The sequence below is a fragment of the Chiloscyllium plagiosum genome, unplaced genomic scaffold (assembly GCF_037043375.1).
Source record: "Chiloscyllium plagiosum isolate Xiang-an unplaced genomic scaffold, Cpla_swu_hap1 HiC_scaffold_26, whole genome shotgun sequence".
In the NCBI taxonomy this organism is placed as follows: domain Eukaryota; kingdom Metazoa; phylum Chordata; class Chondrichthyes; order Orectolobiformes; family Hemiscylliidae; genus Chiloscyllium; species Chiloscyllium plagiosum.
The window spans coordinates 14664697-14690253 of NW_028270164.1; the positions used below are offsets into that span (position 1 = coordinate 14664697).

At 41.9% G+C, this 25557-nt stretch overlaps 1 protein-coding gene across 1 annotated transcript in view; it reads right to left on the bottom strand.

Annotated features, from left to right (window-relative positions):
- LOC122563089 (glutathione S-transferase Mu 1-like) overlaps nt 1–22290 on the bottom strand; it is a 29260-nt gene extending 6970 nt beyond the window's left edge. The window contains exons 1-6 of the mRNA XM_043716502.2: nt 22136–22290; nt 18151–18226; nt 16982–17046; nt 15167–15248; nt 13144–13244; nt 1070–1165 (exon numbers count right to left, since the gene is read on the bottom strand). Coding sequence (XP_043572437.1) covers nt 1070–1165; nt 13144–13244; nt 15167–15248; nt 16982–17046; nt 18151–18226; nt 22136–22171 — 456 coding nt within the window. The 5' untranslated portion in view covers nt 22172–22290. The remainder of the gene's footprint in view (nt 1–1069; nt 1166–13143; nt 13245–15166; nt 15249–16981; nt 17047–18150; nt 18227–22135) is intronic.
- Nucleotides 22291–25557: the final 3267 nt, after the last annotated feature.

Below are 25557 nucleotides of genomic sequence, written 5' to 3' on the forward strand. Positions count from 1 at the left end.
GAGATGATGACTAACCTGCAACAAGCACAACTATCTTCCGAGGTGCGAGATCAGACTCCAAAATCAGCAGACATCATTCTCTGATGCCCATTGATTACACTTCCATTGGGCTCCACAGCCAGGCTCAATATAAAGTCATTCACTTTCACCTCCCCTCTCGAATTCAACTCTTTTGTCCATAATTTGGATCAAGGACAAAGCAAGGTCAGCAGCTGAGTGACCACAGAAGAACCTGAATAGAGCGTCAGTGAATGTGGTTATTGCTCAGCACCTACTGCTTGAATGGACTGATGAGCAAAACCAAACTGGAGGGAAATGGCTGGGTTAGACTGGTCCTGCTCTTGGTGTACAGGATATAGCTGGGCAATTTTTGACTGTCAGGTAGATGCCAGTTTTTTCGCTAAATTGGAACAGTGGCTAGGATCGTGGATATTTCTGGAGCACCAGCCTTCAATATTATTGCCAGAATGTTGTCAGAATCCATTCCTACTGCAGTATCCAATTCTTCAGCCAATTTCTTGACATCAAATGGGAGTGTACCAAATTGACTGAGGACTAGTATCTGTACTGCTGTGGACTTCCAAAGAGGTGAAGATGGATCATCCACTCAGCACTCCTAGCTGAAGATTATTGTGAATGCTTCAGCCTGACCTTTGCACTCATGCTGGGCTCCCAATCATTGACAATAGGGATACTTGAGGAGCCTCTTCCTTCAGCAAGTTGTTTAATGGTTTCTCACAATTCACAACTGGACGTCACAGAACGGCAGAGCTTAGATCAGACCTGTCAGCTGTGGAATCGCTTTGACTAATAACTCTACTGGACAGCTTTGATCTTCTGAAAAACACCATCTGACAACTGGTGTTTAAGAACAATAGATTTCCAAATGGAGGAGTTACCATATTTACAAATATATACTGTTTTCTACATCAGTGAAATTTCATTCCTCGCCTTCAAGTGTCAAAGTACAGCCATAACTGGACAACCACCAAAGACATGCCAATAAAAGTAACATACCAGAAAAGGTCTCAACAATGTTACTGCAGCAACTACATGGACACAAACTTACCTTGTCACCAGCAAACCAGGGTCTCTTCCCCAGAAAGTCAGAGAACTGCTTCAATAGGTTTGGCAGGCCTTTCAGATAATCCCCCTTCAGATCCTCCTGCAGCAAGTTTGAAAACAAATTGTTACTTTCTCAAATCCATGATCCAGATTATCATCTGAATAACAAACATGTGGTTGCACAAAGGTCACAATCTTGCAGATACTAAAGCTTTAGGAAACCCATTGCAGAGAGGAGTAAAATGAAGTCGGAATCTAGCTGGGAATTATTCATCTGGAAAATCGACAACACTGTTCAGGTGTAAAGAAGGCTGCAAGTCTATTTTTTGTTTCAAATTCTCATTTTGCGCAGTGACCCGAAAACGGTGTGTTTAATAAAAAGATCAGACTAGACAAAACAGTGACTTATTAAACATTTAATTCATGCCGCAAATTAATCTGCGGCATAACTCAAATGCGAGAGCATCTATTATACAAGAGAGTTTAATTACCAAACACAGCCATCAGAGCTGAGCCAAGCTAAATCACCCAAGGCGCGCGCACACACAGCAGTGCTAGATTCAAGGACAAATTTTAAATTTAGTGCCCACTGGAGAACTGAATGAATAAATTCCTAATTTATTAAACCAGTAGACACAGCTGCAGCACCAGAACAGTTTCCATTAACAGCTGGTCACTGAGAAGTAGAGTCCACTTACAGAGACCTCTATTTCACCAGCAGGATAGCCTCCAGCTGCCTAAACGTGGCAGGGCAACTTCCCCCCCCATTCAGTATGTGGCCCAGTTCCCAACATGTCACTTTTTTTTCCAACATGAACAGGAGATTGGTGAAGTCTCTTCCGGAGTACAGCGAGTTCTTCCATAATGTGATGGTTGTGTTCCTGTGCAATCCCACATTTTAGAAAAATCACGCTTTAGAAACTGCACTGAGTGTTGGCAAAACACATTTTAAAAAATTCATGCTTGAGAAAAAGCTTTCCCAATTTGTCACTCATGTTACAACAAATTCACATTGACAAAATGCACGTTTTCAAAGAATGACCTGTACTGTATCCAGTTCCAGTCACCTAGTTATAGGAAGGATATTAATTACGCTGGTGAGGGTTCAGAGGAGATTCATCAGGATGTAGCCAGATATGGAATCTCTGGGTTATAAAGAAAGGCTGGAACTTTTATGGTCCACTTCATTCCACTTAATTGTAAGCCAACCAAAAATGACGATATTTGCATAATAAATGTAGTTGGAGTACTTTCACATTTATTTAACTCCATGTTGACCAGTATGTAGATGTGTTAAACTGCAGCTTGGAGGTGCATAGGGATCTACAACATTTTTCTCCACATCTCCCTTAAAGTAAGCATTGTGAAACCTCAAAGCAAAACCTAGAGAAGGTCAATCACTACTGATTGTTCACTTCAAGTCAATGGATGGGCTGTACCTCCTGCAGTGCACTGTCCGGCTGTACGTGCACTGTCCGGCTGTACCCCCTGCAGTGCACTGTCCGGCTGTACGTGCACTATCCGGCTGTACCTCCCGACGTGCACTATCCAGCTGTACGCAAACTATCCGGCTGCTGCACAGCAACAGCGTCCCTGGAAAAGTCTAACTGGTAAAAAAAAAGACAAATTCATACAAAAATAACCCAGCGAGCTAATATACAAAAATCACAGCAGGTCAGGCAGCAACCGTAGAGACAGCAAGCTAATGTTCTGAGTCTAGACGACTCTTCAGAGCTGAAGTGAGCTCAGACAGCTCTGAAGAGTCACCTAGACTGGAAAGGTTAGTTTGCACTCTCTCCCCACAGATGCTGCCTGACCCGCTGGTGATACCCAGTATTTTTTGTTTAAACAGATTCCAGCATCTGCAGTAATTTGTTCCAATGAGTTAATACTGTCGCTCCAGTATCAGGTATTCCATAGCCTTTTCTACACTGAGAAGGATCGGGAACTTGCACATATCATTCACAACACCTGAAAGGTGACCAAAGTGTCCAATGGCAAAGCTGGGAAGCTCTCTGTGGGATTTACTTTTCAAAAAGCTGATCATTTCTTTCAATTAAGTGTGATTACTGCAGAATGACTAAGTATAAATGAGAATGCACCTGTTAATGATGTTAATCTGACACATATACCCATATGCTAATCAAGACTGATGAGAGAGTCATAGAGCAGGCAAATACAGAACCTTCAGCCCAACCAGTCCATGCCGAACGCAATCCCAAATTAACTTAGTCCCACCTGCCAGTTCCTGGCCCATATCCCTCCAAACCTTTCCTATTCATGTACTTATCCAAATGCCTTTTAAACATTGAGATTGTCTCAAATCCACTGCTTCCTCAGGAAGTCCATTCCACACGCAAACTGAGGAATGATAGAACCGTGCTGAAGACCTGTTATCACTAAAATCTGCACCAAGAGCCAGACAATAGTCACTTAGAGAAGTTAAACACAGAAACGCTACAGACTCAGGAACAGGGACATATGGAAGCAGCTTCAAGAACACAGGACAGACACCAACAGCTGAGACCTCCTGCCAGGCAGAATCCGTGAAGATTAAAACTATACAGGATTAAAGCCATGGAAGCAGCTCAAGCCAAAAATTACATCACCATCTGAAAAAGTTAACATTTCTCTTTCTGCAGATTCTGGACTTGATCATTCTGGTATTTTCTACTTTTAAAGTTGCATCACATCTGCAGCAAGGCTTCATGTACTGTATGGATTAAAAAGGTTTATAGCACCATCCAGTGGCTGCTGTTAGTCCTGCAAGTGTTACCATTACAGTCAGAATTGCTTCAAAAGAGCAATTGATTGATATCAGTTCAATATGAAAACATAAACACTGAGGGACATAAGGAGATCTGAAGACAATTGATTTAAAACTTGGTCAAAGAAGTAGGTATAGAAAAGGAGAGGAATGAATGATGGAGATTAAAAGGGAGGGTAATCCAGACCACAAAACCTGGACACAGCTAAAAGTGTACAATCACCAAAGGTGGAACAATTAACTTCAGGGGTGTTCTGGTCCAGTCAGAGCAGCAAGAAGATTTCAGAATGATTGACAGGCTGGAGGAGATGCAAGTAGTAGGAAAAGGGAAGGCCATAGAGAGGGATTTAAAACAAAAGGTAAGTTTTCCGGCATTCAATTAACCAAATTTCGGATTATCTGAACAGTATCGCAAGGTCCTTATGCTGGATAACATGGTTAGCAAAGCGTAGGTTATCCAGCATTCGATGAAGCAAACAAATACTCCCCACCGTGTCCTCCGGATAATCAAGGTTCCTCTGTATTTAACAAAAAGGGGAGATACAACGAGGAACTAAATACCTGTTAACCTGGCATCAGTTGTGCGGAAAATATGAGATCTATTACAATAGACGTAATAACAGGACACTTCCAAAATCCTGAACTGATTGGGCATGTTGTACAAGCCTCTTAACAGGATCTGAAAATGTGTTGCTGGAAAAGCACAGGAGGTCAGGCAGCATCCAAGGAACAGGAGAATCGACAGCAACACATTTTCAGCTCTGATCTCCAGCATCTGCAGTCCTCACTTTCTCCTCTTAACAGGATCTTACTTGCAGATAGCACAACGGAGGAGATTATCTGGATAATCAGAGAGCTTTCAAGAAGATCCAACACAGAACCAGTCAACATAATTGGAGTACATCGGATTGGCGTGTAATACATTACCATAGTTAACCAAAAGGAAGCAGAGAATAGGAATACATGGGTTATTACGTCAACAGACTGCTTCTCATGATGCTTGGTTAGTCAATGATTTGGTTGTGGAGATCAATATAATATTTCCAACTTTGCCACGAACAGAAAACTTGTGAATGGAAGTTGTGAAGGTGACGCAAAGAGGCTTCACAGAGGGGATATGGACAGACCAAGTGTTTGGTAAGGACATGGTAGACTGGAATATAATGGGGATAAGTGTGAGGTTTTTAATTTCAGCAGAGAGTATTTCTCTCGAAGTATGAGATTGGACAGCGTTGGTGTCCACAGGGACCTGTACGGCCTTGTTCAGAAATCACAGAAAGCCAACATACAGGTGCAACAAGCTATTATGGCAAATGGGTGTGCTCGTCTTTATTGCAAAATGATTCGAGCACAAGAGTAAATACATCGTTTTTCCAACTGCATGGCGAGACCAGACCTTAAGGAGAGCATGGTCAGGGCTGTCCTGCCAAATTGTGAAGTGCAATGAGCTCTCAAGCAAATATGTTGAGTATGTCATTTCTATTACTTTCCCTGCTCCCACTTAATCACTGCAAATCGCCAAAAACGATAGATACATGATAGAGACTGGAAAACCTCAGAGTTGCAACAGGTACCTCAAGTTAAAAAGCAGATTACTACAAAGCCAGCCCAAAAGTATAAGTAAGTGAGATGGATTGGCCATGCTAAATTGCCCTTGGTGTCCAGGGATGTGTATGCTAGGTGAATTAGCCATGGGAAATGCAGGTTACAGGGATGGGTGGGATGTTCTTTGAAGAGTCAATGTAGACTTGATGGGCAGAATGGCCTGCTTCCACACTACAGGGATTCTATGATTCTTACTCACAAATAAGGACAGACTGAGGTAGGGACTTTCTTCGGAGTGTAAAAACCTACCTTTAGAACCAATGCAAACTGTGGAGGAAACTCAACTTGTACCAGAAGGTGCCGAGAATCCATTGGTAAAAACATCACCCCCTCCATTTGCAATCTAGCACTTGCTGTAGCTGGGGGATTCCAGAACATTCTTCTGGGCTCAGTCACAAGTCATGCTTTGCTCACTAGCAGCCTTGTCCCCATCACTGGAATACCATCAAAAGATCCAACCCCACAGCCCCAACCAGAATCACAGAGCCCCCCCGACCGAAAGCCGCATAATCAGCACTGAGGGAATGTGCCGAGACCAGGTCTCAGTGAAAATGAAGGGGTGGGTGGAGGGACAGGGAAACACGTCAGACAGTCACCAGTTCAGCATCAGGAACTTGCTTGAGAAGACGATTAGAAATAGAAGCAATAGGCCATTCAGACCATTCAATAAGACCATGGCTGATCTGACATTCCTTATGTCCACTTTACTGCCTTTTCGTCACAATCTTGATTCCCCGAACATCTACACAGAGGAACCTCAATTATCCAAAGGACACAGGCAGGGAATATTTTGTTCAGTTAAACGAATTCCGGATAATCAAACGTCAGATAACAGTTTAGCCGAGTGTCAGGACGTTGCGATCTTGCCGGATAATCCGATATTCGGATCAATGAATGCGGGATAATCTAACCCTTTCCCCCACAGCTCTCTGTGGCAAGGGGTTCCAAAAGATTCTCAACCTTCAGAAAAAATTCTTCTGGCATTCCTTTATTCGGAGACTAGGCTCTCCCAGGAGGGACAGCATCCTCTCAATAAGTTATCCTCATGCCCCTGGAGAATCCTGTATTTCAACGAGATCATCTCATTCTTCTAATCTCCCAAGAGTTGGGTTGCACAGGATGAGTGATGAGATGGAGCGGAGACAGTTTCTCACAGCACATGGGGACGTGGTGGAACCCAAAGACGAGAGGCCAGAGGGGAGTCCAGCTGAGCTCCCCTCCCCCGACACCACCAAAAAAAGAGACTCGCAAAGACCAGAGATGTTGGGGAGCAGGCACTTTACTTTTTAACTGAAACACAGATCTTACTCTGCGCCCTTGGACATTTGAGGAGAAAGTGAGGACTGCAGATGCTGGAGAGCAGAGCTGAAAAATGAGTTGCTGGAAAAGCGCAGCAGGTCAGGCAGCATCCAGGAAACAAGAGAATCGACGTTTTGGGCATAACTGTGGGGAAGTCTGACTGACCCGGATGCCCGAAACGTCAATTCTCCTGTTCCTTGGATGCTGCCTGACCTGCTGCGCTTTTCCAGCAACGCATTTTCAGCCCTTGGACATTTTGTCATTTTTAGCCCAAAGAACAGCCAAGAGCGTTCACAGAGTCTTTCAAGTTCAATGGCAATGCTGTGAAAATGGGGAGTGGTTTCAACAATATCCGCCAAGTGTCCAGGACTGGTGCACGTAAACATTTTATTTCTAAAATCCCAAGGGACTGCAACTCCACTCAGCTTCTCCACAGCTACATGCACAGCCTCAAGTTCTTTTTTTTTTATTTCCCCCCCCTTATACTTCACAGCCTCAAGCTTTTCACTTGCATGCAAAACACCTGCAGCAGATTCTGGGCAAAAGTAAAATTGTTCATCCTCACTGCTTGAAGGTGTGGTTATCACATGTCTGAACAGCTATGCAGCTGGGAGCCTGCGTACAAACAGGATATACATCCAAGTAGGAAAACAGGGTCAGTCAGACTTCCCCACAGTTGGTGACTCATGGTGCTCAGGCCTTCTCTCGATCTGAACCAAAAGGATCTTGAAGCTGAGCCATTCAGGGACAAGAACGAACTGACAATCTTATAGGTGCGTGAGGCAGCTGTCCCACTGCCCTCTCACCTGGTGTTACCAAACAAAGAAAAACAGTAAGACACTGGGAGCCAGGAGAGATGGAGGCTGAGGGAACCAGGTTTTAAAGAAGTACACAAAATAGTTTAGCCAATAATGGACCAAACAGCTTTCTGCAAATTATGTTCAAAACCAACCTGTTCGGATGGGCCACGATATCCCCAGCACAAGGTGGCACTTGAACCTCAACCTTCTGGCTCAGAGACAGGGATGCTACCACTCTGCCAGAAAAGCCCACAGATTGGCCTTCCCTAGGCTGGAAATATTGAAAGCTGTTGAGATCATTCCCTATTAAAATGTCAAAGAAACCTGCTTTAAATCAAAGAGAGATGAAAACAGACCAACAAAATTCGTGGGAACTGATCTCCAGCTTGGAGGTTTAAAGCATTCATTCGCCTGGGAAGTGGCATCATCCATACGTCACTAACTAAAAGGTTTCCCAATTTGCAGAATGCAGTTTGCGGTTTTCGATTGCAGTGACTAAGACAATACATTTGGCTACAAATCGTACCAACATAACTCATTCTGAAATGAAAGCTCTGGCATTGCCTGTTGTGTGTTTCATGATCCAACGTAATTTTCAATTGTAAAATAAACCGTAAATACTCAGGCAGGAAAATCCAAACAAACAATCTGAAAGTCCTCCTCGCACGGGTTACTCTTGTGGTTTCGGCATCTGATAGAAGTTCGCACAAATGCAATAGTTAACACACAGTCATTGATCAAGGTTTTGGAGATTTGGAGCTCAGGTTGTAAGTTTGCTCGCTGAACTGGTCATTTGTTCTCAGATGTTTCATCACCATACTAGTCATTAACAGCTTTAATAATCTTTCTGAATAATTGAGTACTCGTGTGGATTTTTACAATGTCAGTGTTTGATAATGGATTCAAGGGATACCTGCATGCACCTGTTCAACACAGTACTCTACAACATCAGATGCTTGTGCCTGAAGGATATCTCTCTGGTCTGTTATCCTACATCAATGAGCTGCTGATTGAGGAATTTTCCCTTAGGCACCAGTGTCTCTGATGGGAGAGGAACATCCAACAGGAAAATCAGAAGTTTGCCTCAAAATGAATTTATTCCAAAAAATTAAAAGCAATCAGCTACAATTTCAGCCTAGACAGGAGAACCGGTTCAGAATAATTATATTAGATGATACAAATCTGAAACAGAGAAGGAGTCCTCAGGTCAGTCAACATCTGTGGAGAGAATAAGGGGCAGAGAGAGTCTGCATTTGGGAGAGGTTGTAGAACCCTTTGGGAATGATGCTTCACTCCCAGTCTGTTCAGTGCAAGAAAATATGGCTGAGAAAGGGCTTCAAGGAAGAAAAATGCACTGGAACTGTAACATTTGTCAGAAAGCAAGCAGTAAATTTAATGCTGATTAAACCAGACTGGATTTTACAAAGAATTTTCATTCTGTTATGCAAAAAAATTCATCCTGCAACCAAAACAAATTATACTGTAACCATCTGATGACAAACACGAGTCCATGTCATTCAGAGTGGTTAGTTCTAGTGAATTGTAGGTTTGAAATAGAGGAGAGATCCTGAGGAACGGCCCAGTCACTTGTGTGCACTCTACAGGGGCAAAGAGGCGGGGGATGGAGCTGAGGAGAAACAATCAATGGTCACCAACCTTACCTTATACAGGCACCAGCCATGTCTGAAAATTAAAGAGGAAACAACGCTCAATGATGATAGGACCCTGAGAGAAGTCCCCAATATGGGCAAGAAGAGACTGGAGAATCTAGCACAGCTCATTTGGCTAAATCATTGAGTTTCCAAATAACTGTAGTCATTGGCCAAACAGACTTTCAAATCTGGATGGACCATGTATCATAACAGCTAGTTTTTCTTTAAAAAAAAACACATTGGCCAAGGAGCCAGTCATTTGGGACAAGTCAATGAGTCTGAGCCAGCATGGACACAAATTCTTGTTTCCAGATTTTTTATTGAATTCAAATTTCACCATCTCCCATATCAGGATTCAAACCCAGGTTCCCAGCACATTAGCTGAATTCTGGATTAATAGTCTGCAATAATATCACTAGGTGCCTTGTGTAATCTTTTAAATTGTTTTATACATAGATAGCTTCATTTGTTTTATTTCACAAAGGAAAGTAAGTTGTGTTTTATTTGTCTGTGTGTTGTTTATCTATGCTGTCCATTTATTGGTGTGATAACTCAGTCAAAGACTGTCCATTCGGTCCTTCTAGTGGAGTTAGGTCCATTTCTTTGTCCTTTCCCTAGTTGTGCAATTTTCGTAAAAAATGTGAATTAGTCACTTCCATGTTGTGAAAGCAGCCTTACATTCCTCATCCCGAGATACCACAAACTACATCTTTTAAATATAGCTCTTCCTCAATTTCAAAATTAAGGGACAGCCACTTGAGATGGTTAAAATAAAATATTTCTAGACTGTGCAAAACTGAAGATGAAACAACTTTCTCGCCTGCATGATGGATTGCATTCACTCATCAATTTGAAGTGAATTGGTCAGAGTTAAAATATACAAACCTGAATCAACAGCACCCTCTGCTGGCTGAAAATTAGTGAGCTAAAACCCCAATGTGATGTTTAGGTAGTGACTATTATAATAGCAGAGACTCAAGATGATTAGCAAGTTGAGAAGATTTGTAGCTCAGGTTGAGATTCTGGATTTAAGTTGAGCTCAGCGAGCAAACTTACATCCAGAACCCATGATGATTATTGCATTAAGAATGTGGAAAGAACACTTGCCAAAAGAATTGTACAAAACTTACACGCTAATAAATGGAATTTTTACTGAAGGAGAGAATAGAAGGATGGTTAGAAATAAAGACATAAGAACAAATAGGCAAAGATTTCAAAATGGAAAGCTAGCTTGACCACATTAAAAAAAAGGGAGTAAAAGAAAGATTAGACAGTGATAATGCAGTATATGTAAATACCTGGTATTTTTGAATCAAAGATCAGAGAGAAGGGTTAAATTAGTCAGTTGGCATGGAGGAATAAAGCAGAGAGAGTGGGTGCAAAAGGATGGCGAAGAGGCAAAGGTGCAAAGTGATGTTCCACAAACATCAGTTACTTTTCACCTTTTTCCATAATGATTTACACTTGAAATGAAAATCGCAATTTCTAAAATTGTGGATGACACCAAGTTGTTTTCCTTTGGGAGGCAGAACAGTCAATACCGAGGGGGACAGCAAAATAAAAACTTCTGAAGGACATGAATAACTAGCAGAATGGGCAAACCAACCTCAAAAGAAGTTTAACACAGATGAATGGGAGATCACTTATCTCTCAGCTTGGTGCAGGGCTAAGGATCAAATGATCTCAAAGTCCAAATCTATTGTTAAGTAGGAAATTATACTGTAGGTTAGCAATCTAATCTAATTAGTAATCTAAAAAAAAAGAGCAAACTGACCACGGAGGTGTTATTTCTTGAAGAATAGAATTCAAAACTCAGCTAAACTTACATGGATTGTTCATTTGATAACATCAAGAGTACAGTATACAGTCCTGGTCACCACATTACACAATAATAAAAAGGCATCTTTCCTTATACAAGGGGAATACAGTTCACAGTATTCCATTTGTGTTCTGACTAGTACCTTGCACATCTTCAGCAAGACCTCACTACTTTTACCCTTTGATTTCATTTGTCTTCTGTATTATCCACTTGCATTAAGAGATGACCGAATGTAGATCTCTAAAACTGAGATTGATACAAAGAATATTCCCTTTCATGGGGAACTGTACATCCAAAAGGTCAAGGCCTTTGATAAGGTGCCACACGGGAGGCTGCTGAGTAAGGGGAGGGTGTTCGAGGTGAGTTACTGGCACGGATTGAGGATTGGCTGACTGGCAGAAGGCAGAGAGTTGGGATAAGAGGTTCTTTTTCGGAATGGCAGCCAGTGACAAGCGGTGTCCCACAGGGTTCAGTTTTGGGGCCGTAGCTGTTCACGTTATATATTAATGATCTGGATGAAGGGACTGGGGGCATTCTAGCGAAGTTTGCCAATGATACGAAGTTAGGTGGACAGGCAGGTAGCACTGAGGAAGTGGGGAGGCTGCAGAAGGATCTAGACAGTTTGGGAGAGTGGTCCAGCAAATGGCTGATGGAATTCAATGTGAGCAAATACAAGATCTTGCACTTTGAAAAAAAAAAGAACACAAGCATGGACTACTTTCTAAACGGTGAGAAAATTCATAAAGCCAAAGTACGAAGGGATCTGGGAGTGCTAGTCGAGGATTCTCTAAAGGTAAACATGCAGGTTGAGTCCGTGATTAAGAAAGCGAATGCAATGTTGTCATTTATCTCAAGAGGGTTGGAATATTAAAGCAGCGATGTGCTACTGAGACTTTATAAAGCTCTGGTTAGGCCCCATTTGGAGTAGTGTCCAGTTTTGGGCCCCACACCTCAGGAAGGACATACTGGCACTGGAGCATGTCCAGCGGAGATTCACACGGATGATCCCTGGAATGGTAGGTCTAACATACAAGGAACAGCTGAGGATCCTGGGATTGTATTCATTGGAGTTTAGAAGGTTAAGGGGAGAAGCTTACAAGATAATACATGGCTTGGAAAGGGTGGACGCTAAGAAATTGTTTCCATTAGGCGAGGAGACTAGGACCCATGGGCACAGCCTTAGAATTAGAGGGGGTCAATTCAGAACAGAAATGCAAAGACATTTCTTCAGCCAGAGAGTGGTGAGCCTGTGGAATTCATTGCCGCGGAGTGTAGTGGAGGCTGGGACATTAAATGTCTTCAAGGCAGAGATTGATAAATTCTTGATGTCACAAGGAATTAAGGGCTACGGGGAGAATGTGGGTAGGTGGAGTTGAAATGCCCAGAGGAGAAAGTGAGGACTTGACTGAGACAAGGTAGGGGGAGGAGGGGAAATGAGGAAGCTGGAGAAATCGGAGTTCATCCCTTGTGGTTGGAGGGTTCCCAGGCAGAAGATGAGGCGCTCTTCCTCCAACCGTCGTGTTGCCATAGTCTGGCAATGGAGGAGTCCAAGGACCTGCATTTCCTTGGAGTGGGAGGGGGAGTTGAAGTGTTGGGCTATGGGGTGGTTGGGTTGGTTGGTCCGGGTGTTGACGGAGACAAGGTGGGGGGAGGGGAAATGAGGAAGCTGGTTGAAATGCCCATCAGCCATGATTGAATGGCGGAGTGGACTAGATGGGCCAAATGGCCTGACTTCCACTCCTATGTCTTGTGGTCTTAACACACAAGAAGATAGTTACCAAGAAACGCAATAGAAACTTCTTTGTCTGAATCACAAGCACAGTGATTGGTTGAAGTGAATTGTATGGACACATTTAACGGGTAAACAGACAAGCAGTCCAGCTAGAGGGACTAATTGACTATGGTAAGTCAATTTAGATGATAAAAGATACGGGGAGTTACAAGTGGAACATTAATACTGGCAAAGAGGTGGCTAGGACAAATGGTCTGATTTTTGTGCCATTTCGCCGATGTAATCAAATTCAAGATCAGCACAACACCATCTGAAACCAATACACTCAAGAGATCAATCGCACTGTACATCTACCAAAAATCAGATGCAAAATTTAGTAATTGATTGATGAAATAACAACTCACAAAATCAGGGTTGTAGGCAAGTCGGACAAAGCCCATGCGGAAATCCATCGACTGGTTCTCCAACATATCAACACGGATCTTTTCATCCTCTGTCTCACCCACTACGAGCAGAAGGTCAAACACAGATTCATCCGAGTGCAAATAGAAAACAATGAAACATTCACAAATCTACAGCAGGTAACATGACACTAAATCAAATCCCAGAATACAGTAGGAGAATGGGCATTTACAGTCAGATGTACAGCACAGAAACAGACCCTTCGGTCCAATTTGTCCATGCCAACCAGATAGCCTAACCTAATCCCGTCCCATTTGCCAGCACTTTGCTCATATCCCTCCAAACCCTTCCTAATCAATTACCCATCCAGATGCCTTTTAAAACATTGTAATTGTACCAGCCTCCAACACTTCCTCTGGCAGCTCATTCCATACACACACCACCCTCTGCATGGAAAGGTTACTCCTTAGGTCCCTTTTAAATCTTGCCTCCCTCACCCTAAACCTAAGCCCTTTCGTTCTGCACTCCCCCACCCCAGGGAAGAGACTTAGTCTTTTTATCCTATCCATGCCCCTCATGATTTTATAAACTTCTACAATGTCACCCCTCAGTATCCAACACTCCAGGGAAAAACAGCCCCAGCTCAAATCCTCCAACCCTGGCAACATCCTTGTAAATCTTCTCTAAGCCCTTTCAAGTTTCACAACATCCTTCCTACAGCAGGGAGACCAAAATTGAATGCAGTAACCTCTTTATAGTATCGTTTAGCGTTAATGAGTGGCATTGTATAGGGGCCCAAATGAGATGGTGGCAGCATCAGGAAACATGAGAGATCCATCCCAATGTCAGGAGCACTTTGCATCAATTTCAGATTTTCACAAGCAAAAGGTGATGAGAATCTCACTACACAGTGCAAGTTCCCAACTGCGGGTGAGTTTTGAATGTTAAATGACCTATAAATGGCCACTCACCTCTTCAGTATTCAGCTACCATTCCTACCAAACACGCTCCACAAAGAGAAAACTCAACTTAGAAAGCAGCGAGTTTCCATGTTGCAAATTTAATTCACTGCCTGCTGCATACAATTACTATGGGGAATAAAAGGTTTGCCTAACTAGTGACACCAACATCCCATGAATGAAGTTTTAAAAAATTCAGAAGAATGCCTTTTTGTTTCAAGTAATATTATCAGACTGTAATTTGACAAGCGTGTCCTGAGGGCGATTACAATATATATTACTTTCTAGTTTAAACAGGTTTCAGATGGAAACAGAAAAGAGAGTCAAAAAACACCTAACCTAGCAGATGGGGAAGAGAAAAAAATAAGTTAAAAGCCCGACTTGCATCCTTGTTATTGTATTTTCAAGAAGTCCACAGTGCAATAGCTTCACCTGAAATTAAAATTCAGCTGAAAGAACCAATATTTTTAGTCAAAGTCACTAAACATTTGCTGTTATTTTGGATGGCAGCAAAATCATCTGGCATTAATGCAGTATTTCTTTTGAATATAATTGATTCTGAAAGATACATCAGCTAGGAATACACAGTACTGTACACTTAGACTACAGTATTACAACTTGTACATTAGTTTATCAGAGCAGGAAATGTACAGGAAAAATAACCTATCTCTGGTTTTAAATATTGATCTGCTTGGAAACCTACAACTCAAAAGTTGTTCCACTTATAGTTGAGAGAGCGTAACTTGAACATCTAATAAGGAATGATTATAAACTTTGCATTGGAAGGGTTAAGAGAATTATTAAAATATTACTGCAGTTCTTGGATATTTACAAAATATTAAATTAAAATGAGATTGAAAATAACTTAGTTTAGGCTAAAATTAATTGTACAAGTCAAATAGCTTTGGAAGAAAAAAATTACAAATCACAAATGCAGACCACATTTTAAAAGGAGCGATGTCTCTGTGCATGCTACAAGCTTAATTGTACAGGAACACAAACCAAATTTTGCCAAGCTGCAAAGAAAAAGACCCAGGTTTGGAACCATTGGTCAAAGCAAACTTACCAAGATTATGTTTCCTTGCAATATAACGCATGATGGCATTGCTCTGGGTAATTTTCACATCCCCACTAATTAAGTATGGGAGCTGAAAGAGAGAGATTTTACACAATCATAGATTTTGAACACGGATGCAATTAGCGAAAGATAAAACCGAAGATTTCCGCTATTATAATCAGCATTTTACTAGGGCTAATCCTTGGGATCTTTGAACAGGTTGTTTGTTTAAATAAATTCATATGCAAATCCATATTATTGTGCAGGCAAATTTAGATTAGATTAGGTTAGATTCCCTGTAGTGTGGAAACAGGCCCTTCAGCCCAACCAGTCCACACTGACCCTCTGAAGAGTAACCCACCCAGACCCATTTCCCTCTGACGAATGCACCTAACACTATGGGCAATTTAGCATGGCCAATTCATCTGACCCGCACATCTTTGGGACTGTGGGAGGAAACCGGAGCACCCGGAGGAAACCCACGCAGACATGGGGAGAATGTGCAAACTCCACACAGACAGACGCCAGAGGCTGGAATCGAACCTGGGACCCTGGTGCTGCGAGGCAGCAGTGCTAACCACTGAGTCACTGTTCCACCCAAACTTAAAAGCAATATCAAACAACTATTAATTATTGTATTGATCCCTTTGACACGTGGATGCTGTACCTGAAAAACTCTGAAAAGTTATTTACCACAAACCCAGCAGATACTATTCAGTGACTGGGAATTGAAACACCATTTATAATGAGATCAACCAGCTATTTATGAATTTTCTTAAAAATCTTGATGTTTCTACAGCTCAGTTGCTTAAAAAGTGTGAATGAACAAGATACCAGTAATATTTTTTAATTAGTATTGATGTTATTTTCAAAGTATTCAGCATTCGCTGGCATTTCAAATCTTTCAGTAAGGAGATAAGGTAAGCACATCTTAAACAGAATTGGAGACTGATGATTCCTTGTAAGAAAGAGGATAGAAATATCAGCAATCCAAATCTGATGAAACAAAGAAGGATAGCAACTGCATTCTTTTAGTGAAGAGACTGAACAGGCTGGGGCTATTTTCCCTGGAGCATCGGAGTCAGAAGGGTGACCTTGTATAGGTTTATAAAATGAGGAATATGGATAGGGCAAGCATGGTCTTTTCCCTGGGGTGAGAGTCCAAAACTAGAGGCTGTAGGTTTAAGGTCAGAGGGGAAAGACTTAGAAGGGACTGAAGGGGCAACCTTTTCACACAGAGGGTGGTGTGTGTATGGAATTAGCTTCAGAGGAAGTGGTGGAGGCTGATACAATTACAACATTTTAAAAGGCACCTGGATGGGTATATGAATAGGAAATATTTATAGGAATATGGGCCAAATGAAACTGGAGTTATCTAGGATATGTGGACTGAAGGGTCTGTTTCTATGATCAGCCACCCAGAAGCACAAGCCAATGTCCAGGGGCGTTGGTTAGAATCTCATTATAGTAAATGGTGAAGTTTGAACTAAATAAAAATATGGAATTAAAGCTAGCTTAATGGCAACCAATGCTGATTGTTGTGTAAAACAAAAAAAACACCCATCTGGTTTATTAGTATCCTTTAGGGACGGAAATCTGCCATCCTGTGCTTTGGCTCAAATATGAACAGCAGATGCACAGCAAAGAGATCAATTTTTAACTGCCCTGTGGGCAATAAGTGATAACCACATCCTTTGAAAGAAGAAGGATTAAAAAGCTTGGACAATCACAAGAGTTAAAAAAAAAAATTACAATTCCCTATTTTCAGTTTTACAACAATTTTCCCCAAGAAAGGGCAAAATCAGAGATTGTGTCAACACTTACATTTGGGAAATCTAGTCCAAGCGTGTATTTCACATCAAACCAGCACGTTTTGTCATAATTGGGAGCTGGAAAATTTGAACATATTTAGGAAACACCAACACATTGATTTATTCATAAGCTAAAATTGCACAAATACCTAACCCGAATACTCAATTCCTAAACCCCCAAGGAAAATAGATGGACTAAAACAGTTCAGATTGTATCTCAGTTCATGCCTAATGTTATCAGGAAACAAGAAATAACATAATTTCCTCTCCTCCATACAGTAAAAACAAGCAAGTTAGAAACAGTAGCAACACGCTGCACATAGTTATGGCAACACAGTAACATTTTTATGGTATCAAAGGTCATTTTAATATGTCAGGATAATTAGTTTCTTTATCAAATGTTGCAAAGTGACCTGGAGTTGGGCAAACCACTGCAAAATAAGGTTGTGAATGTAACAGTTTTATGATAGCATTTGAAATTATCAACCCCACAGATCTTAATGCTAAATTTGTCAAACATATTTAAGGCTGGAATAGACAGACTTTTGGTCTTTCAGAAAAATCAAGTGAGATGGCTCTTGGACAGGAAAAAAGTAGAGTTGAGCCAAACGCAGACTGTGGTGAAAGGACCAGAAGGGACATACTTCCCACTTATTATCCCAAGCCCGAATGCAGTCCAAGTCTGAGCAACAATGGTATCTCTGTTTCTACACATTTTCAATGCAATGGAAGTCAGTTGATTGGCTCTTTGTATAAGTTGTCAAAGACCAAAAACAACTGGAATACAACAGCTGGGACATGCCAACAGCAGGTGGTTCAAACAACCTTGGGCAATCCCAAATCACATTATCTCCCACTTTAATTCAACAGGCATAAAACTAGGAAGAGGAATAGACCACTTTGCCCTTCAAGCCTGCTCTCCCATTCAGTCCGATTTTGGGTTCTCCCACAAGGGGGAAAAACCTTCCCATATCCACCCTGTCAAGACCCCTCAAGGTCTTGTACTGTAATCAAGTTGTCTCTTGATATTCCAAATCCCAGCACAAATAAACCTATCTTATCCAATAGTCTCAAAACATTTTCCCAACTACTTTGAGCATATTTACATAATGCACACTGTATTCCACACGAGCCCTGAATAACCAGAAATTTCATATAACTTCACAAACAGACAAAAATTACCTTCTCCACATGAATATAACTTGTCTTCATATGCTGTTCCAGTATATTCCAAAAGCAAGCGAATTGGCTGGGCCAACTACATAAAGATTTAAATCAGAGAGAGATCTTAGTGTCATTAACATAGTCAAGTAAAACAATAATGATCCATCATGGGTTCCTAAAGTCACTGCTTCTAAAAGATTTTCCAATCATTTGCAATGCACAAAGTCACATTATACAGAATTGCTCGAAGCAATTGAAATTGTATCAAAAAGACAACTGAAGAGAAATAAAAAAATTCTGGAGAGACTCAGCAGGTCTGGTAGCATCTGCGGAGAGAGAAACAGTCCGAAATGGCTGAGTATGCTTTGAGACAAATTAAGAGGAATCATTGCTGCATTGGGTTTCAAAAATCAACTGGCTTCTTAACACATGTAATTGTGAATGTGATTTAAGCAGATTACACCTCTGGCAGCAGAGGTCAAGGTTGTATTTGTGGAGCCTCTCCAGGTCTATTTTAGCAATAGGGAGATTCAATTCAAAACTATTTCTCGTGGGGGGGAAATGGGGTGAGAGAATGTTAATCTCTTGAATGCAACACGTAGAATCCCCAACAATCTCCATTTATATTACTGGTACACCTGGCCAAATACCAGTATCCTAAAGCACACAGCTAAACCACAGAACAAGTGCGGACAGATTCAGGAAAAGGCCATGGTGGATGCATGGGGCAAATATCTCTCAATACAGAACAAACCTGTACATGTTGTTGGAGTGTAAGGAAAACAGCTAGACATCTAAAATAAAATCAACAGGTTAAATTTTAAGAAGGGAAAACCAGCTGACTTGGAAAAAGCAAAAAAAAAGGGTCGGTGTGGACTTGTTGGGCCTGTTTCCACACTGTAAGTAATCTAATCTAAATGTTTTGAGTCAAACCCTATGGGGGCACAGTTTGTATTTGGAACTATGATGCCTCCAACCAGAATAAAAAGCAAAATCCTGACAATCACAAAAACTCAGCAGGTTAAAAAAAAAGTACCTATGGAGACAGAATGAGATAATATTTAAACACAAAAAAGCCCTCAAAGATGTGTCCAGTTCTGAAGGAAAGCTGAAGAGTTAAATGCAGAAATTGCTGGAAAGACTCAGCAGGTCTGGCAGCATCTGTGGAAATGATGCTCCACATTCCTGACAAAGAGCTCATGCTCAAAACATCGACTCTCCTGCTCCTCAGATGCTGCCTGACCGGCTGTGCTTTTCCAGCACCATACTTTTTCACTCAGCATCTGTGAAAAGAATACACAGAGTTAAATGTTAACTACTGGAATAGCTAATAAAAAAAAATTTCCAGAATCTGCAGTGCTTTTTTTGTCTAGTAGTTGAAAAGTTACCTGTTTCACTTTCCATAAACGCTCCCAGACCTGCTAAGCATTACCAACCACAAACACAGAATGCTGGAGAAATTCAGCAGGCGCTAACAGCCCAGACAGAATATTAACTGTTTTTCTCTTGAAAAGGTTGCCAGACTTGCTTAATTTCCCAGCATTCTCTGGGTGTGTTTCAGATTTGCAGCATCCACAGTATTTTGCCTTTAATCAAATTTTAACCAGCAGTTCCTGGTTTTAAAATGACTAACCAGTACTGGTACAGTTTAAAAGATGAACTGAAATAAAAAGGGTGTCAGCACAACTCTTGATCTGTTAGAGATGAGTCATGGCAAGATCCTTGCAGGTTGAGGAAGAAATAGCCATTTCACACTGGTCATTGAAGAACTATCCCCAAGAAAGATGAATGCCCCAGTAACCACACAAATGTATATATTAGCTAGTCCAGTAGTTACAATGCTGTGGGTCAGTTAACTGAACAGCTAGTCTGCAATGCAGAGTTACACTAGTGTAAATTCAATTGCTGCGCCAGCTGAGGTTACCATGAAGGACTCTCCTTCTCAAGCTCTCTCTGTATGCAAGGAGTGGTGACCCTCAAGTTAAACCACTCTCTCCCTATTTACTGAGAGAGTAGCCCTCCAGTCTTGAGGGGCTCTGGCAAGTTTACCCTTAGATCTGCCTCAGAACCCTTCAACCCCACGGCATCAATGTGAATTTCACGAGTTTCCCTCCACCCCACCTTACCCCAGTTCCAATTGCCCACTGTCCTCATGACCTGTCCCATGTCACAATCTTCCTTCCCACCTGTCCGCTCCACCCTATTATCTTTACCCCACCTCCATCCAACTATGGCACTCTCAGCTGCCTTCTCCCCCAGCCTCACACCCCCTCCTAATTATGTCTCCACCCCCAAGGCTCCCAGCCTCATTCCTGATAAAGGGCTTTTCCTGCTCCTCAGATGCTGCCTGACCAGCTGTGCTTTTCCAGAACCACTCATCTTGACTCAGCTGGCGCAGCAATTGAACTTACACTAGCGTTACTCTGCATTGCAGACTAGCTATTCAGTTAACTGACCCCCACCATTGTAACTACTGGACTACCTAATATATACATTTGTGTGGTTACTGGGGCATTTATCTATTCATCTGCAGTACAAACTTTCGCCAGGTTTACCTTTAATTACAATGCAAAAGTCATTGTTATTATGGGTGAAAATTATTTCTTTGTGTGTGTGTCACACACACAGACAGAAGATGGCTTTGGTTAGATCATATGGCCTGATGATCAAAATTCCAGATTTACATCCTGCCAAGTCCTCACAGTTGGCACCACAAGATGTTTCTACTTGGTTATTGTAAACTTGACGAATGTTTTCCAAAGAAGATGGATACATTGCAATACAAAGCACACAGAATTCCGTACCTCTGTTTAAAAGGTTACAGATTTAAAACCGAGCACTCAGTTTAATGCCAACAAGTTAGAGATACATTAGTAATATTCACAGCAAAAGCAAACAGGATAAATCCTAGTTCTGCAAAAATGTTACACAGTTATCACAAAATAAACAAACTGTAAACTCTAAATTTCAGAAGATGAAATATCAATGCAGCCAAGTGAACTGTCAAAGAAATATCTGGAAATGAAATATTCTTTGTATCAAATCTTGAATAGAGTGAAGAATGTAGCAAAGGCATGTTTGGAATTAAAGCAAATCTGATAAAAAGGAAAGTTGAATAAAGTATAACGTTAGCACTAACAATTAATTAAGATAGGCTGAATAGCCTTCATCAAACTTAAATATCTTGTAAACAATGTATTTATTACCATCCTTTTGGATTGCTGCTTTTGTTATTTTGTCATTTCAGTACCGCATAATTATCGGAAAGTTATATTCTGCCCTTTGTAAGAGGGCTCTAGTACAATAATGCTGCAGTTGCACTTTGCTGAGTTGACATCAGAAACAGTAATTGGAGCTTTACCAACTGGCCCTTTGTGTGTTTGCCGCTTTTTCTGGTTCTTCACGAGCTACACGGGGAAAGGAATTCCAGAGTGGGGGAATAATCGCCATTTTATAACCTCTAAAATATAAAACAGGTACTGTGTGTACTGGAAATCTGAAACAAAACACACACACACACACAAAGTGCTGGAGAAACTCAGCAGGTCAGTCATTCTCCATGGGGAGAGAAACAGAGTTAGAGCCTCGTGATAAAGGATGACCTTTTGTAACTGGACTCTAAACTTTAACGCTGTTTTTCTCTTCATGCCGAATGCCTGACCTGCTGAGTTTCTTCAGCACTTCCCGATTGCTCGGAGGAGCGGAACGCCTAATGCTCTTAAATTTGAAAATGGAGAGAGAATGACGCAAAATACAATTGGACTGGATTCGTGTAAATTCTGCACGAAAGTGCAATTCCCCCACCTCCCGATTAATGAGATTGCAGAAAACACAAAGCCCGACTTGGGCACCGTCCCAGAGCCCGCGCTCGGTTTTCTTGCTAATCTGGAGAAGGGCCCAACGATGAAATGTGCCCGGAGCTCCAGGCACCGCGTAAATGCAGCGAGTAGCCCCTGGAGCTGGGATCCTGCGGCCGGGCTAGCTTTCCCGTCTGCTCTCTTACCCCGCGGATATCCCAGTAACCGAGTGTCACTGCCATGTCCGTGCTCCCAACTTCACACAAGGAGGATCAGCTCCAGCAGCCCTCAGTGCAGGCCAAGTCTGAAACACACGCTCACCGAGCTTCAATCCCTCCCCTCTTCCACCCACACTGCTTTATATATATATCCGGCTGAGTCACAGTGTGCCTCCAGTTTATCACTTGTTCCGGTTTGATTAGAAATGCTTTCATTCACAGCCTTTAAGTTAACGTATATTTTAATGTGGGCATTAAAGGAGAAAGCGGTTGGTTAAACAAAACTCTTATTCTCTTGAATTGTGCAGTCATTGCTTCCAATTTCATCCCCATTTAAAAATTAATTTCTTCAGACCCAGAGGGAAAGCAAATAAAATCATCAGTAATACATGTAAATGAATGGTGGAGCTCCCTTATGTTTGATTTGACTTATTATTGTCACATGTACCTAGGTACAGAAGAGATTCATCCCGAGGGGAAAAAAAACCAGCATGGTACAGGGAGGATGAGGCCACCATGGCTGACAAGGGAAGTCAGGAATAGCAGAAAAACAAAAGAGAAAGCATATAATGTGGTGAAGGGCAGCGGGAAACCAGATGATTGGGAAACTTACAAAGACCAACACAGGGCAACAACAAAAAAGTAGTCAGGAGGGAAAAGATTAAATAGGAGGGTAAGGTAGCCTGTATTTATAAATGAAAATAGACTAGCAGGAGGCTGGAAGAACACAGCAAGCCAGGCACTGAAGAGTCCTGAAGAAGGGTTACACCTGAAACGTTTACCTCTCCACCTCCTGATGCTGTCTGGCTTGCTGTGTTTTTCCAGCCTCCTGCTTGTCTGCCTTGGAATCCAGCATCTGCAGATTTTTTATTCTAACCAAGTAATATAAATGAAGACTGTAAGAGTTTCTTTAGAGTATATAATGGGCAAAAGAGAGTCAAAAGTGGACACTGGGTGACTGGAAAATGACGCTGAAGAGATAGTAGTGGGGAACAAGGAAATTGCTGAGGAACTGAATAATTGCTTCATGTCAGTCTTCACAGTGGAAAACACAAATAATATCCCAAAATTTCAAGAGGGGGACCAGAGCTGAGTATGGTGGCCATCACCAAGGAGAAGGTGTTAGAAAAACTGGATGGCCTGAAGGTAGATAAATCACCTGGATCAGATGGACTTCACCCAGGAGTTCTAAGGGAGATAGCTGAAGAGATGGTGGAGACGTTAGTGGTGATCTTTCAGGAATTGTTAGAATCAGGAAGGGTCCCAGAGGACTGGAAAATTGCTAATGTGACTCCCCAGTTTAAAAAGGGTGTAAGGCAAAAGACAAAGACTGCTCAGCCTAACCTCTGTCATGGATAAGATCCTGGAATCCATTGTGAAGGTTGAGATTACTGAATACTTGCAAGGGTCCAGTAAAATAAGGCAAAGTCAGCATGGTTTCATCAAGGGGAGGTCATGGCTGACAAATCTGCTAGAATTCTTTGAGGAAGTAACAAGCAGGTTAGACCAAGGAGAGCCAATGGATGTTATTGACCTGGACTTGATCAAGGTCTTTGACAAGGTACTGCACAGGAAGCTACTGAGTAAGGGCCCATGGTGTCAGAAGCCTGGATAGAAGCTGGGCTGTCTGGCAGAAAGTAGAGTGGGGATAAAAGGGCCCTTCTCAGGATGGCAGCCAGTAACAGGTGGTATTCCACAAGGGTCAGTGTTGGAACCACAGCATTTCGCTTTTTACATTGACAATCTAGAAGAAGGAACTGAGGGCATTCTGGCTACGTTTGCAGATAATACAAAGATAGGGAGAGGGACAGGTAGCATTGAGGAGGTGGGGAGGCTGCAGAAGGATTTAGGAGATTGTGCAAAGAAGTGGCAGATGGAGTACAACGTGGGAAAGTGTGAGGTCATGCACCTTGGGAGGAAGAATAGAGGCATGGACTGTTTTCTTGATGGGGAGAAAATTCAAAAGTCTGAAGTGCAAAGAGATTTGGGAGTTCTAGTCCAGAATTCTCTCAAGGTAAACTTGCAGGTTGACTCAGTAGTTAGGAAGGCAAATGCAATGATGGCATTCATTTTGAGAGGACTTGAATATAAAAGCAGGGATGTACTTCTGAGGCTCTATAAGGCTCTAGTCAGACCACATTTGGAATATTGTGCATAGTTTTGGGCCCCTATCTCAGGAAGGATGCACTGGACCTGGAGCGTGTTCAGAGGAGGTTCATGAGTATGGCCTCAGGAATGAAAAGCTTAACATATGAGGAACTTTTTTGGACTCTGGGTTTATACTAAAAAGAATTTAGAAGGATGAGGGGGATCTAACTGAAACTTACAGAATACTGAATGGCCTGGACAGAGTAGATGTTGGGAAGGTGTTTCCTTTGGTGGGAGAGACTAGGACTCGAGGGCACAGCCTTAGAGTAAAGGGAAGATCTTTAGAACGGAAACAAAGAGAAACTTCTTCAGCCAGAGAGTGATGAATCTATGGAATTAATTACCACAGAAGGCTATGGAGGCCAGGTCATTGAGTATATTTAAGACTGAGATCGATAAGTTCTTGAGTATCAAGGGGATCAAGGGTTTTGGGGAGAAAGTGGGAGAATGGGATGAGAAACCTATCAGCCATGATTGAATGGAGGAACAGATACGATGGGCTGAATGGCTTAATTTCTGCTCCTATGTCTTATGGTCTTAACGTCTTAAAAGTTGTTTTTTCTGTGCAGTACAGGTAGATCAGATGACACAAAGTGCATCAGGGTAAAAGAACAGAGCGAGGAATACAACATTACAGCTACACAGAAGGTGCACAAAGAGTGAGATCAACATTAAATTTAAAATTTTAGATTTAAAGGAAGATGGGAAGAGCAAGAGTAAAGGCAAATGATGATATTAAGCAAAAAATGGGAGGTTCCAAGAGCACCTTGAGCCCCTGATCAAAACTGCAATCAGTGGAGAGCAGAGGGAATCCTCGCTGCTGAATAGAGTGATAACTCGCAGATGGGAAGATTATTGTTGGCTGTCGGAAGTCAATCATCTCAGTGCCCAGAGTGAATGGGGTTCTCAGAGTGGTATCCTAGGCCCAAACATCTTCAGCTGCTTTGTTGATGACCTTCCATCATAAGAGGTGAGGATGTTCACTCATGAGATACGAATGCCTGTGTCCAACTGCAGCAAGACCTCACGACTTCGGGTTTGGACTAACAACTGGTAGAGGACATATGTGCCAAACAAATACCATCAATGACCATCTCCAACAAGAAAAGAACATTGTCTGACATTCAATGGCATTGATTGCAATACAATGGATCCATCACTATCAACATCCTAAAGTTTACTGTTGACCAGAAAGTGAATTGGATCAGCCGTATAAATAATGTTATTTTAGAGCAGGAGCAAGTCAAAGGCTTGGAATTATA